This window comes from Sardina pilchardus, chromosome 5 (genome assembly GCF_963854185.1).
Source record: "Sardina pilchardus chromosome 5, fSarPil1.1, whole genome shotgun sequence".
Classification (NCBI taxonomy): domain Eukaryota; kingdom Metazoa; phylum Chordata; class Actinopteri; order Clupeiformes; family Clupeidae; genus Sardina; species Sardina pilchardus.
In genome coordinates, this window is record NC_084998.1 from 27,820,035 (window position 1) to 27,835,421 (window position 15,387).

Genomic DNA, 15,387 nt, shown 5'->3' on the forward strand with positions numbered 1-15,387 from the left:
GAGAATCTTCTGATTCTTTCTGGTGTGATTCCCCCAAATAGTCTTTAGGCTCTATAGCTCCAAGATTATTGAGCTGTCTCGTTTGTACTGTTCTTTTGGTTTATCCACAGATGCCTGCTGATACCTGGTTGTAGGACTGTGACTGAGGAAGGTACGCTACCACTGGCCATTCGTTTGCTGAATTGTGTTTAGAATCATCAGCCTGTTGTAGACACTGTACTCTTTTCATCCCCAGTATTTTTACACACAGTGTGATGTCAGTGTGATAGCATAATGTCAGTGTGACTGTGTGATGTTCGCTTCCAGAACTTTCTGGTCTTTAATTGAGCTCATTCTTTCCTCTGCTATAGTGAAATGTTCTCCCGTGCCATTGGCTGCAACACCTGGGCATGTCTGCACCCTGGTTCTGTCCAAACATATCTTATTGCAACCAAAAAGTTACGTTTTAACATCAGCCCACATGGCACATTTCCAAAAGGCATCAAGCTCGTTTATATTTTTCTTTGCCATCCTCTGATGCTTCATGTCCTCTAGGAGTCTACTAAAACCTCCCTGAAGGTCTTTTGCCATCTGAAGGGAAGTTTGATTTAACAAGTCTTCAAGACTTGACCTCCACCGACTGCTCCAGTTCACTGTTATTTCTGAAGTAAGGAAATGGCTACCTCAAAATGCTTTGCTATGTCAATGTTATGCTATGTCAATAAGTTCATATTCAACTATTTATTTTAACTGGTTATACACCACCTGATGATGTGGTTGTGCCACCTGACTTTTTCTTCTAATTCAATCTATGACCATTTGACTTTGCTAGCAAGTTCATTCATTCAATTTTACAAAAAAAGAAAGAGTTGTACTTAAAGGGATATTCCGCCATTTTTGGAAATACGCTCATTTTCCACCTCCTCTCGAGCAAAACAATCAATATTTACCTTGTTCCCGTTCATCCAGCCATTCTGTGAGTCTGGCGATACAACTTTTAGCTTCAGCCTAGCATAGATCACTGAATCGGATTAGACCATTAGCTTCTCGCCTGCTAGCTTCATGTTTAAAAGTGACTAAGATTTCTGATAATTTTCCCATTTAAAACGTGTCTCCTCTCAAGTTAGAAAGTGCAATAAGACCAACTGAAAATGAAACCTGGCGTTTTTTCTAGGCTGATTTGACATGGAACTACACTCTCATCTGGCGTAATAATCAAGGCAACTTGCAAACGTACCATAGGCGCAGTGATATCGTACGCAGCATCTGAAAATAGTCCCCATAGACATCAAGCAGTAGTAGTGCCAGTAGCTGCAAGTTGCCTTGATTATTACGCCAGATGAGAGTGTAGTTCCATGTCAAATCAGCCTAGAAAAACGGCAGGGTTCATTTTCAGTTGGTCTTATTGCACTATTTGGAAAGAGAGATGAAAGGATTCGAGTTACTGCTCTTGAATCCAAAGGGCTTAAAGCAAAGGACTCTGTTAACAAATCTGGGTGTCATCATAATTGACAGTGATCTTAATTTTGACAGGCACATAAAAAACATCACTATATCAGCTTTTTACCACCTCAAGAACATTGACAAACTTTTATGTCACAGAATGACTTAGAAAAACTCACACATGCTTTTATATCCAGTAGGGTTGTCTACAGTAATGGACTCTTAACAGGCCTTCCCAAAAAAATACCAAACAGCTTCAAGTGATAAAGCAATGGTAGCTATGGATTCTCACGAAAGAGATCTGAGTATATTCCTCCAATATGTCCCTGCAGTGTGGCTCAGTGTCACTTTTAACATTTATTTAAAGTATTGTTGATGGTTTTCAAACTACTTAATGGGTCCAAAGTATAGACATGTATTGTATTGTAGACATACAAGATACCCCCCCCCCCCCCCCCCATGCCTCTTAGATCTCAAAAGAAGAATTTGCTTAGAAAACTCACTGTTAGAACAAAACATGGCGAAGCAGGCAGCATTTGCCTTTTATGCAGTTCACCTCTAGAATCAACTTCCAGAGAAGATAAGAAATGCACCTGGGGCAGAAAACATATAGTTGGGGATAGGTGGATAGTGAGAGCAGTAGAAAAACAAGTAGGTTAAAGTAGTCTCATTAACGGCTACCTTTAAATCTAGACTGAAGACTAATCTGTTCACAGTGGCTTACTCTACTCTGATAATTTATATCCCCTTTTAATGGCACTGTCTGTTTTATTATCTTTATTTATTTATGTTCATTATCATATTCCTTATCTTTATGTATCTTTATATTTTATTCATATTTATTTGGTTGGTATACTTCTTGTTTTGCTACTTTCATTTCATTCTATTTTTTATTTTACTATAATTCATTTCATTTATGTATGTATTTATTTATTCTATTTATGTTATCTTATGCATTTTTATTCTGCCTTACTTGCAATCTGAGTTATTTTATTTATTTCATACCCTTGTTTTATGACTTTTATGTATTTTATCTTCTTGCTGTTTTTATGACTCTGGTCTTGGATTATGTGAAGCACATTGAGTTGCCTTGAATAAAACTGTATTGCCTTGCCTTGCCTTCTGACAGCCTTTTTCTACTTTCACATTCATTATTTCAGTCTTACACAGCTGCTTAGAGGAGTCGATGCTAATCAACTATTGGAGCAAGGTTAGGGGAGTCAGTCAGTATGCTATATAGAAATCTTTTAGGCATGCATCGTACTCTTCCCTAAAAGTATATGATCCAACCATATAACCCTACAAAACTATTAATTTATTAAGCAAACTAAGTCTGAAACCATTTATTTGAAAACTCACATTTCTTTAATCTGAATTGTGCTTCTTTACTGTTCTACTCAACACTCAACAAAAATAATACCCTTTGTGTTTTCATCTTGAACTGTATGCCTTTTGGGAAAAGGTTAATCTACTCTCTTATCTATGCACACAATGACATGTGTTTTGAGCATAGGTTGAGGTGCATAGTTGAGCATGGCACTGTGACATCAAGTTCATGCCAGGCTAAATGCAGGCTGTGCAAGTAGGCCTACTTTAGACACTGTGTATGTGTGTGTGTGTGTGTGTGTGTGTGTGTGTGTGGAACGGCCTAATCTTTACATGCTAAGGAGCTCATATCAGGGTGGAGGATAAGTATTTGCATGGAGATAAACACACACACACACACACACACACACACACACACACACACACACACACAGAGAGAGAGAGAAAATGAGACTTGCCCTTTCTTTACCCCCACTCCAAAAGAGATTTGTCATGACAATATAGGCTAATTGTCATTCTCACATTTCACCACTCCATCTCAGAGATTTCACATTTCTGCATGACGCTTATTTTAATAGTATAGGCATAATGCATTTCACCAAACATGTCATCACCAATCTCCTGAATTCTAAAAAGTTCCTCTGCAGCTACTGCTTCAAAAGAACCAGACCGTGTGTTAGAGCCTGTTTTGAAGAGTTTTGAGCCATTTTCACCGCGGTATAAGATAAGCTGTTCTGAATTGCAAAAGGACGGCTGATTTCTGCCACCTAGTGGACTGTATTCTGCAATACAAATACTGTTATCAGGACTGGATAAACAACAGAGCCATAACCTATGTAGAGAGAGTTTGGCCAGCTCAAATCATGGGCGCCATGCTGGATACCAACATCAGATATATACAGTGTAATCCGGGTGAATATGTTCTGTTGAAAGAAATTGTTTATATTCACCATTAAAGGTCCCATATTATATTTCTTTTTCAACAAGTCAAAATAGACCTATGGGTTGCACAGAACATGTCCCTGAAGCTGTTTGCTCAAAATTCCTCTCAGATTACAGATTAGCAGCTGCTCCAATCTTGCCAATTTCAATCCCTCTCCGAATAGGCTGTTTCTGGCGGAATCAATTCAGACACCTGCATGTATGATGTAACATGGCCTAACAATGTTAAATGATAATGGGTACAACTTTATTTGGGTCAGTGTATAAGCCCAGCAGAGGTGATGTAGAGAAGTTTTAAAAGCATTTGTGAAATTGGCTGCCCACTACCTGGTGGCCAGGGTTGCTTCCAGCTATAGGCTATAGGCTACGTTATGGTCTTTGCCTCATTCGGCCAAATTACAGCTGCCTGTGGGGATATTGTTTACCAACTCCGCTCTCACTCATATTGCCAACAAGAACGAGACATGTCCTGGGGAGATAGGCAAGATATGGTCCATTTGGCCCAAATAAGGGCTGCAGTCACCACTATCGAACACTCATTTGGTCCGGATCTGGCCCAGATCATAACGATAAGGTGTACATTAGGTCCAAATATGGCCCTGATCCACCTCATAAAAAAACACATCCGGTTCGAAGCTGGTCTAGATCATGAACAACGGATGCAAAACTGTATTGTGCCTGTTGTGCCAAAAGATACCGGTCCAAACACGGCCCGGATACACCCAAAACAGGCACATCTGGTTCAGGGCTGTCCCAGAACTGATCCAGATCATAGGATGCGAAGGATGTGAAATGGTTTGAGCCCCTTGTGTGAAAAGACACTGGCCCAGAGAAGTACCAGATCCGGGCCAAATATCTTTTGCTATGTGGGTGTTTGATATCAAGTGCGTAAAAGACGTTTGAATATGTTGTGTAGCCTACTACACAAAAAAATATTGATAGGCTACTCTTTCACATGGTGCTGGTTGGAAACAGTTAGGCTACAACCAAAATGGAGGATCTTCGACAGGAAGTTCCTAACCTAAGTATAAGCAAGGGAATTTTGAGATGGTGGTGGTTAGTCAGCGCTCTATATGGCTCTGGGTGTAGAAATATTCAAATTTCCCCTACTGTGATGACTCAATAAGCTAGATTTCTGACTAGCTCATGAAAGCGCATAGTTCTGACGTCAACCTCTCTCAACTAACCCACACAAACTCAATGCAGTTTTGTTTCATACCTGGATTGTTTGAATCAGCTTCAAAGACCCAAATGGAAGAACAAAACTACAAACAAATTGGAGTTTTGCATAATATGGCCCCTTTAACAGGCCTATATGTTATTATCAACGTTTGTCAAAATATAAAAGGTAATTACAGAAATATTCCAGTGTATTTTATATATTAAATGGGCCTGTCGAATGCCCATTGTAGTGAGTGACCACGCCACCTGAGTAGCAGTGTTCACCTTTCTGTTCCTTGTCAGTCTCAGTCTACAATTCTGCCCTGAGATTCATTACTGGTGATGAATATAGCACTCATCATTCTGTTCTGTATGAAAGGGTGGGGTGGTCATCTTTGTACAATTTGTACCTGCCTTAAGTAAATGTCTTTATTATTATCATTATTATCATTATTTTTTTATTGTTATTGTTATTGTTGTTGTTGTTGTTGTTGTTGTTGTTGTTGTTACTATTTTATTATCATTTACCTCCGCCAAGGAGGTAGCCTATATGTTTTCATCGGGGACCGGCGTCTGTCTGTCTGTCTGTCTGTCTGTCTGTCTGTCTGTCTGTTTGTTTGTTTGTTTGTTTGTTTGTTTGTTTGTCTGTCTGTTAGCAAGATAACTCAAAAAGTAATGAATCTGTATGGGGCATATTCAAAATAACTTTTGAATATGCAAAAGTTATTTTGAATAGGCTAAGATTGCCACTCATATCAAATTTGACTGTCAAACTCTGTTTGATGTGTACCCAGAATTTGACTAAATTGTGCACACATTTTAGTAAATAGGGCACATATTAGACTACATTGTGAACAGAATTTACTGAATTGTGCGTATGTTTTACTAAATAAAGGGACACCAGATTCTAATAGCTGTAGCAACATACTCCAACATTGTGTACCAATAAAAAGTATCTATCTATCTATCTATCTATCTGTCTATCTGTCTATCTATCTATCTACATATTGCCAAAAGTATTGGGTCACTTGCCCTGGCTCGCATACGAACTTCAGTGACATCCCATTCTAAATCCATGGGTTTATGATGTTGGTCCACCCTCTGCAGCTATAATAGCTTCAACTCTTCTGAGAAGGCTTTCCACAAGGTTTAGGAGTGAGTTTATAGGAATTTTTGACCATACTTCCAGAAGTCAGGTCACACACTGATGTTGGATGAGGAGACTGGCTCTCATCCCTTCGATTTCCCAGTTGGCCAAACTCTTTACGGATAAACAAGGTATGTTAGCGCCACCTTGTGGACGGATAAAGTTACGACTTTAACACAGCAACAGAGCTGCTGTTCTCAATTCCAATACCTTTGGCAGATGTAGGAAATTACTGTTTTTCTCAGTTGCTTTGGTGCATTTGTGGAATTATCATTAACCATTGCACAAATGTAAGTGCATTTATCAAAATCTATCACAAGCTGCATTGCATATTGGATTGCCTGCAAAAGCACATGCTTGAAATGCTCTGTTTATGTCTCAAAAGCAAGTATTTATACTATAGACTGTATACAGTCTGGTTTATACCAATGAAATTGTCAGTGCAATCAAAATAACAAGTTGTGATGCCATTGTTTATGTCAAGACAGTCAAACTGTTTTGACTTGTTGTCAATATGAGTTTACTCTGTAGGCTATTTGCTAATGAACAATGCGCAAGGCAGCACTATTTTCTATGTGGCTTAGCTATTTCAAACGTATGTAGGCCTACTCATAATTGCGTGTGGAGGGGGTTGATTGTAAGAGATGGGTAGTTTCAAAGTTTTCACTGTTGACTGACAATGAGAATATAATTAAGCAAATATAAAATATAACCAATAAGTAAAACACTCCTTAAGAGCTGTTCACCACTGATCTTTAAGTACATCCTGACGTTCCTGTCTGCCAGGTCACATGTAAGTAGCATTTTGACCAACATGAAAATAACAATTGAAAATGTAAAAAACAACATACATGTTGTCGTTCAAGATGGGGAGAAACTGGTTTATTGATGTGAACTAGTGATAAGATGGGATTTTGAACAACCAGTTTTGAGAATTTCAATTGTGATCTGAGAATGCAACTGAGCAGAACTGTCATGGCAGCATGTTTTATGAAGATGAGGGATGTAGATTATGTGCAGATCCTTTTTGATGCATGACAAACAACTATAAAGTGGAGGTGAGTCAATCCAGATCAGCTCGCCTTGAACTCCTTTGCATAATGGACAAGGAGATGAGAAGCCTATGCGTATATCAGGTTTGTTACTATTTGTTTCTCATGCAGTGATGTTTTCTCTGTTGGGGTGTTTGCGCCAAACGCACAAACATGGACTATTCACGGGTTTCGTTTGGTCCCTTTCCACACATGTGTATAAAATCAAGCACATAGAATCTGGATTATGAATGCAGACTGCATAGTGTTTTGTGTGAAAGGACCTGATGAAACCCATGAGCAGCCTACCTACGCTAAACAACAAGGAGTAGGCTATAGACATAGGCTAGGTCTACGCTGCGCGCCAGAGGTTTTTGGTGTCAGTCAGTGTCCACACTACACATCTGGAAGTTATCATTAGGCCTTTAATCACCAACACAGTTAGGCTACAAACACGCATGTGCAATATTCGACAAACAGGACGTAATGAACCGGTCAATCATCAATGACGTTATAGTGTGTCTGTCATACAGTCAGTATCAGTGTGTCGGCAAAACAAAACATTCCGCGGCTTGAGTAAACCTTGCGTGGCAGAGAAAAGGGTAGAGTATTTGCCTCAGGCAAGAAGACTAAACACGCATAGCCTACTCCGTTACCACTCTTCGATGGCACTGAACGGGAAAGTAGCAGTCGTTACCGGTGGCGCGCAAGGTCTTGGAAAAGGCTTTGCTGAAGTTCTTCTGAAACACGGGGCTAAGGTTGGTTTTTCAAATGGAGCCTATATGGATATTTGCCTTAGCTCATTGAATCCGGTATATGGTTAGTCTATGTCAATAATCTTTTACACAATGAGGAATCTGAATTCTCAGGACTAGAATGCAAATTAAATTTATTTGAATGAAGTCGTAAATAAAAAAAACAACATTATTTTCAGGTGTCGCTTTTTGATGTGAGTGAAGACTCGGGTAACGCCACTAAGGCTGCCTTTGACAAAGAATTTGGACCTGACCGAACTTTGTTCTGTGTTTGCGATGTGACCTCAGAAAAACACTTCAAAGGTAAACTGTTTTTTCTTACATTTTGAAGCCTTTGAAGTCAAGGTGGCAAGTCCTTTTAATCGAAGAGTCTGAATAGTTCTGGTCAAAAGGCTATTGTTTGTCAGAATGGAGAGCATGAGATGGCATTGTTACGAAAAAAAAAATAAAAAAAATATATTAAACAAAAAAAACAAAAAATGAATTGTATTTCAAGATCTATTTGACTTTTAGCATACAAACCGGTTTCCAACTTCACTGCATGGGTGGATTTAACATTGAGGACAACTTCCTTATAGCCTAGCCTACCTTCATCATCTGTCATTTAAGCTCTTTTGTAGGGCAATACAAAAGCTGGCACTTGAATAATTGTTTAGAAGTTTAATGATCGGTTGCGAAGGCTATGACTAATAAATGTGTCCTTACAGAAGTCTAACTTGAATGACAACTGAAATGGCATTCTACTTGTCATCTTCAAGAATGATAAGCAATAACAGTGCATATATCAATATCTGTATAATTGTGACAGGGAAGGCAGTCTTTGACAGTCAAATTTGATATCAGTGGCAATCTTAGCCTATTCAAAATAACTTTTGCATATCCAAACATACAGCCCCATACAAATGAATGGCAAAAGTCATGAAGAATTATGTAGCCTACTGGACACCTGAATGGCAATTGTGAAGCAATGCTGTGCATATTTCAAATGTTAATTTAAACTGGGCACTACTGAGATCTGCAAGACCTATTCAGTCGCTGTTAAAATGGTTTGCCAGAGATTTCCTTGCTTGTTGACTTTTTGGAGTCTAATCTTAACTTTAGAAATCATCATGAATCTGTGCCAAATCTTGACTCACAACTTTATCCCAAAAGACACCATTGTGCTTTTGATAATGCTTTTTGTTTATTGTTTAACCATACATAATAGCCTAATGTAAAATTTTAACCAGACATCAAACACGCAGAGGCAACATTTCAGTTCAGCTCAGCCCAGCCCTTATAAGCTAAGAGATTAGTGTATGGGGAACCACCTACCAGTGAACATGTAAAGAGATTTGTAATTATGAAGGAGACAAGTAACCAACATAGATGTTGAAATAGTTTCTTCTAGTAAGAATGTCAGTGCAGACATCTCCACCTGCCTTTCTGACAAGTGTATTGTTTTGAGTGTAGGACAACAGCAACATTGATTGACATAGAGTATGAAGGGCATCATAAATGACTACAGGGCCCCCAGCTGGGGCAGAACTGGCTTGGGCACCTACACCGTACACCGGCGTCCCGGGTTCAATTCCTGCCCCGTGGTCCTTTCCGGATCCCACCCCAACACTCTCCCACTCACTTCCTGTCACGTCTCCACTGTCCTATCACAATAAAGGCATAAAAAGGCCAAACAATATAAAATTTGTTTATATAAAAACAATATAAAACTTAAAAATGTGGTGGCTTCTGATAAAACCTTAGTCTGGACAAGTATCTGATGATGAATGATCCTGTTAATATTGTTCATTTACATTTCGTTTTTGACTGATACACAAAAACCTCAGTTCTTCATGTTAAAGTTGTTGTTGTGTGTTGTGGTTTTCCCCAATCTGGAAATAAAAAAGGTGATTCTTCCCACACAGATGCTTTCCAAAAAACCGTGCAGAAGTTCGGTGGCATTGACATCGTTTGCAACAATGCGGGAATCATAAACGAGACAGACTGGGAGAAAACTGTGGCCATCAATCTGGTACGACTAACGAGTTTCGGGTGGGGGTGACTAAGTATGAGACAGAGACTGGGATTTTGCCATTTGTTCATATGTTATGGTGATTCACAAAGCTGTTAATGCCATCTCAATGTGTTCATATGTTATGAATCACAAAGTTGTTCTTACTGTCCCATTTAGTTCATGTTATAACGATTCACATAGCAGTTTCTCTTCCCTATCTGGTTCCACATTTGTGAGTTGCTTTGGTTGACAGGATCTACCAATTGGCAGCAAAATTATGGAAATTATTCTAGACACCATTATTTTTTCCCTGTGATGAAATGCAGTGTCATTAGACAACACATGCAGAGATGACAAGATATTACAAAATGTTCTGTTCACCACCATTACACAAAACATCCTATAATGTCATTTGTCAACACTGCTAATTCAGAAAGTGGGAAGTGAATCTGGCAGATTTAGACACAGGAAGAAATCTTTGAAAGCTTCCTGTGATGCTTCTCCAATGGTCACTAAAGCCAGTCACTTCCTGATGACCGAGGTCAGGAGAGTAAACAAAGAACTTTTTAAAAATACAGATTTTTAATTTTCACCCCATGATCAGTTCAAGGAGAATTCTTTTATCATTATTTCAATTCTGTGTACAAACTCAAAAAGAATGTGTTGGAAACAACACAAACTGTGTTGTCCCTATCTAGACACAGAGATGTAGTTAAGAAAAGAAAAGCAACGCAAGTTGTGTTATTTTCAGCACATACTGTGTAACAAATACCAAGAACAGTATGTTGGAAACAACACAATCTCTGTGTCCCTATAATATATAGACAGTGAGATGTGTTGTTTTCAACACATTCATTTTGAGGGTGTACTGTATGTGTTTGGCCGGCGCAGTGCACATTTGACTGAGACATGTTTGCCGGCCTGGCACCTCCAGTAGCACAGGAGTGAGCGATCAAAGTGCACGTTTGAGACATGTCTGCCAGCCTAGCACCTCCAGTAGCACAGGAGTGAGCGATCAAAGTGCACGTTTGAGACATGTCTGCCAGCCTAGCACCTCCAGTAGCACAGGAGTGAGTGATCAAAGTGCACGTTTGAGACATGTCTGCCGGCCTGGCCTGATTAAAGTGCAGCAGCCGTGTCATCTGCAGATGCAAAGATGATTGGTCATGTGTGTCCAGTAAAACCTGTATTGTAAAGCTGACTTCCTGTAAACACAGGGATACACCTAAAGTCAAACTCCGCTGACGCAGGTGAGGTTCAGTGTGTGCATACCTGCGGGGTGACACACAGTAAATAAGGGTTACCTGTTAGACCACACCTGGTTTTTATGATGTCCAGGAGTGTGTGTCGCTGCATCGTCTTGTGGAGGGCAGAAGTGGAGTTCAGGGGGCATACCTGTAAATACAGGTGCACCTGTTTGAGTGATGGCGCACCTGTGATCTGACAGTAAGTGGTTGTTTTGTGTAGAGTGGCGTGATCAGAGGGACTTACTTGGCCGTGGATCACCTGAAGAAACAGAATGGGGGTAGAGGGGGCGTCATCATCAACATCGCCTCAATGGCAGGTGAGTGACACACACATACACACACACACACACACACACACACACACACACACACACACACACACACACACACACACACACACACACAATATACAAACACACGTGCATACTTAAGGTACACGCGACAAAATGATTCCCGGGGGAGAGTTGATTCAGACCAAGTTGTTGTTTTCCCTGCATTCTTTATCTGAAGTAAACACTGCCGTTGCTTCAGCACATGGTTGTTGGTATGTAGTTGTTTGTAGCACCAGTGGAGGAGGAGTTCAGCGGTAACTGGGAGCAGCTGGGAAAGAGAAAGCTACTGCCAATGGGTATCATGTGCTGAGCCATTGAACCATCCCAGTGGTGGAGCAGAGGAGTGGCACTTGGTAGACCACTGGGGTTGCCCCACGCACGCACGCACGCACGCACGCACGAACGCACGAACGCACGCGTTTTAATATTCCTGTTGCTCTGTGTGTGTGTGTGTGTGTGTGTGTGTGTGTGTGTGTGTGTGTGTGCGTATGTGTGTGTACTTCAAACTTCAGATTCTTTGAGGGCACATCTTGTTACCCTTTGGTTTTTGGTGAAGCAGACACACGCTCCAACAGCCTCCAGTCTGTCTGCTATCTCTTTTGATTTGTAATAAAATGTCACTAACCCAAGTCGTAAATTAAGATTTCAGACACTAATTTAGCAAATCGTTTGGGTTTAGAGCACAGGTTTTGTATTGAACATAAATTGAACAGAAATTAATTCAGCACCTATGTAATCTGGTAATCCAGTCGTCTAATTGGTAGGCTACTGTAATATTAATTATTAGGGCATGTAAGTGAAAGGTCTCTCAGAGTAGACATATACTGTATAATAATATAAGGGTTGGTGGATTATATGCCACTGTCTTTACTTTACATGGCAAATTGGAAGGGTCAAAAATGCGTTTATAACTAATCTGTTTGCAGAAATGGTCAGAGGTGTGTGTGTGTGTGTGTGTGTGTGTGTCTGCTGTCTACTTGGCTGCCGATGAGATCGTAACTCGCTTCATTCTCTTGGGCTCACCTGATTGGTAGAGACACCCCCAGGAGGAAGTGGTTGTGGTGGGTGTTACTGCACTGCAGTGGGCGAGACGGGCCTCTGGCCGCACTGTGTGGGCCAAAGAACTGTTGCAAGACCTACAGTAAGGTCAAGATGTCAGTAGCACTGCGGTTAGCGACTGTGGCCTTGCAGACATCTGCTGGGTAAAATGTGTTAGGAGGAAACTGGTCAGGGTGACAAACGGTGAAGTACAGCTCATTCAAGTGATTCAAGACATTCTGATATTACATTCACATACTTCTTTGGGAATTATCAGTTAAAAGGATATAGATATTTGGTCCTGCTGTGAACTAAATTACAGTGTGTGTATGTGTGTGTGTGTGTGTGTGTGTGTGTGTGTGTGTGTTTTAGGTCTTGGTCCTTTACCGACGTGTCCCGTCTACACTGCTACCAAACATGGCGTGGTTGGCTTCACCAGAGCCATGGCGGTAAGCATGAACAGTTGCACCCGCTGAACTGACTCTGAGAAAAACAAACATGTTTTCGCTACTCAATATTGTGCTGGGCTGTGTAATGGAGTATGGTAGCGCTCTCTGAAGCTCTGTGTTTGTGTACAGTGTGTGTGTGTGTGCAGTGTGACTGCATGTGAGTCTCTGCTGTTCACATGGTCTCAATGCAGGGTTTGCCTCTGTGTGTGTGTGTGTGTGTGTGTGTGTGTGTGTGTGTGTGTGTGTGTGTGTGTGTGTACCCATTTCTGCTTCAGATGGCCTCAGAGTATTCGGGCTACGGTGTGCGCCTCAACATGATCTGCCCCATATTTGTGCGGACGGAGCTGCTGTCCAGTCTGGACACGGAGGAAAGGGCTGGAGATTTCTACCACCTCAGAGACATCAACCAGAAACTCCTGGAGAAATTTGGCACTCTTGAGTAAGTCTATCTGCTGCTGCACACACACACACACACACACAAACATATTTAACAAATGTTTAGCTACATTTCTACAGATGGCGTGCGTATGTGTGTGTATTGCGCTTATGTCTGTGTGTGTGAGCGTTTGTGTGTGTGTGTGTGTGTGTGCGTGTGTGTGTGTGTGTGTGCGGCATGCACGTGTGTCTTCATGTACAGTATTTGTGTGTGTGTTTGCAGAGTATCTGATGTCACCAAGGCGTTTGAGAAGCTGGTTCTAGATGAAAGCAAAAACGGAGCTGCTCTCTACGTCAGAACGGAGGGAGCTGAATATGTGAAGTTTCCAACTGCCGAGGACACGGAGGAGAAGAGCAAACAGTAACATACTAACTCTCTCACTCACACACAGACACTCAGCCACACACATCGAGACACCAGACAGCCAACACAAGCCACGGAGGGGTTGATGTTAAGGAGATGGCAGTATTATGCGCAAGATGGACGATGTGTGGAGAGCTGGGTAGTGCACAGAGCACATTAAACATTCACTGTTTAAATTCAATCTTATAATGCCAAAAACCAAAGAAGCTATAAATCCAACAAACTGGTCAACACATGTCCAATAGGATTACATGCAAGTAAACGAAATCCAAAATTGAGTCGCTGTAGCACTTAGATAAACACCTGCATGATAAGTTGTTTTCCATAGTAAACAATTTCTTCTCTGTTTGCCTATGGTGTTGTTCCAGTTTGAGACCAAACTTCGGTCGATTTATAATCCAGCTGATCGTTGTCACAAAATACAGACATATCAACCAATTTTTCTTTTTTTGGTCAGAAATTCAAAATAACATATAACTTCCACACAGCCAGATGCTTCAAATTTACTGCTATATGTGCCTTTTTATGTAAATATACTGTATTATAATTACTGCAACTGAAAACTCCTTAGTATTTCAGACCAAAGCTTTTGGCTGAGAGCTCGCCTCGTCTCAGTTAGCAGCGGAGTTTTGTACCACACTAGACCACTGACTGAGGGACTTCAGATAAAGAACTGTGCTGCTTAGAGAGCATGAAATGGACTGGTGGCCCACACACCACCCTCACAGCATCTCTGATAGCTCTCTTCTTTTTCTCTTTCCAAGAAGTATCCCTGTATCCCTGTACTGTCATGACTGGGGCTTTTCCCCCTCGAAAGCAGGGCACCTGTAATTACTTGCAGTTGTGGCTTGTTGTTTTCATGTTCTTTTGGCCCGAAGTTGGAAGTGAGTCATTGCTTGAAGGGCTTGTTTTGATTAGCGTTTCCCAGAGAGGGACGTGGCCCACTGATGTTGTGCCCAGATGTTGTGCCTAGATGTGGCCTTCAGCAGGGCCCGCATGGTGCGCTAGGACAGAAACCATCTGGAGGTTTTTCATGGGCTCATTTAACGACCTCGGAAGGAGGAATGTCTACTTTCATCTTCACTATCTTTACCTTAGTCTTGGCTATCTTCACAAAGAAGCAATGGAAGAAGTGTGTGCTTGTTTCAGAAAAAAACAGAAAAACACATTCATGTAGACATCTTTGCTTGTCTAAACGATAGCCAGGTTGTGGTGACAATAACCGGGTTGATCTAATTATGTTATGTGTGTGATTGTATAATAGCCTCATGTTAGCATGTATGAGGACATGGACTGCAGGTTTATTAACTGTAGTCTCAATATATTAAATATATTTTTTTTACTATAAAAAGTGATGTACTTGTTAACATACTATGTAACGTCACTATTGCCATGTATTGGAAAGTTCTGAAATTAAAATAAAATTAAAGACTATTCTTCTCATTGGTCTGTCATTTTTATTGAGGTGTAAATCAAAAATGAAATTTCATTGAATATCTTCATGTCCAAAGAGAAAACATTTTTAATGTTACTTACGGTACCAAATAGCCACCAAATCCATCTGGATAAACCCACATTCACCTTGTTAACTGTTAAACCTTTGTCAGTTTTCAATACAAAATGTATAGATCTGAATTGAATGTGAACTAACTAAAACCTATGTTTAAAACCCTGGACTGAATCCGGTTAGTGTATGAAAATAATTTAAGACATCACTGGTTGGTTTGATGTATGTGCTGAATCAT

General features: G+C 40.6%; 1 protein-coding gene across 1 annotated transcript; it reads left to right on the forward strand.

Moving 5' to 3' along the window:
• The first annotated feature begins 7,441 nt into the window (after positions 1-7,441).
• Positions 7,442-15,085, forward strand: zgc:56585 (uncharacterized protein LOC393297 homolog). The gene is made up of 7 exons (XM_062537185.1): positions 7,442-7,787; positions 7,964-8,087; positions 9,689-9,795; positions 11,245-11,341; positions 12,767-12,843; positions 13,119-13,282; positions 13,502-15,085. The coding sequence occupies exons 1-7, from the start codon at positions 7,695-7,697 to the stop codon at positions 13,641-13,643; spliced, it is 804 nt and encodes a 267-aa protein (XP_062393169.1). The 5' UTR covers positions 7,442-7,694; the 3' UTR covers positions 13,644-15,085.
• The last annotated feature ends 302 nt before the right edge of the window (positions 15,086-15,387 follow it).

Excerpts from the sequence above, each read along its gene's own strand:
- zgc:56585 (XM_062537185.1), top strand. The coding sequence starts at position 7,695 with ATGGCACTGAACGGGAAAGTAGCAGTCGTTACCGGTGGCGCGCAAGGT. Across the intron at positions 7,788-7,963 it reads TTCTGAAACACGGGGCTAAG|GTGTCGCTTTTTGATGTGAG; the intron begins GTTGGTTTTTCA and ends CATTATTTTCAG. Across the intron at positions 9,796-11,244 it reads AAACTGTGGCCATCAATCTG|AGTGGCGTGATCAGAGGGAC; the intron begins GTACGACTAACG and ends TGTTTTGTGTAG.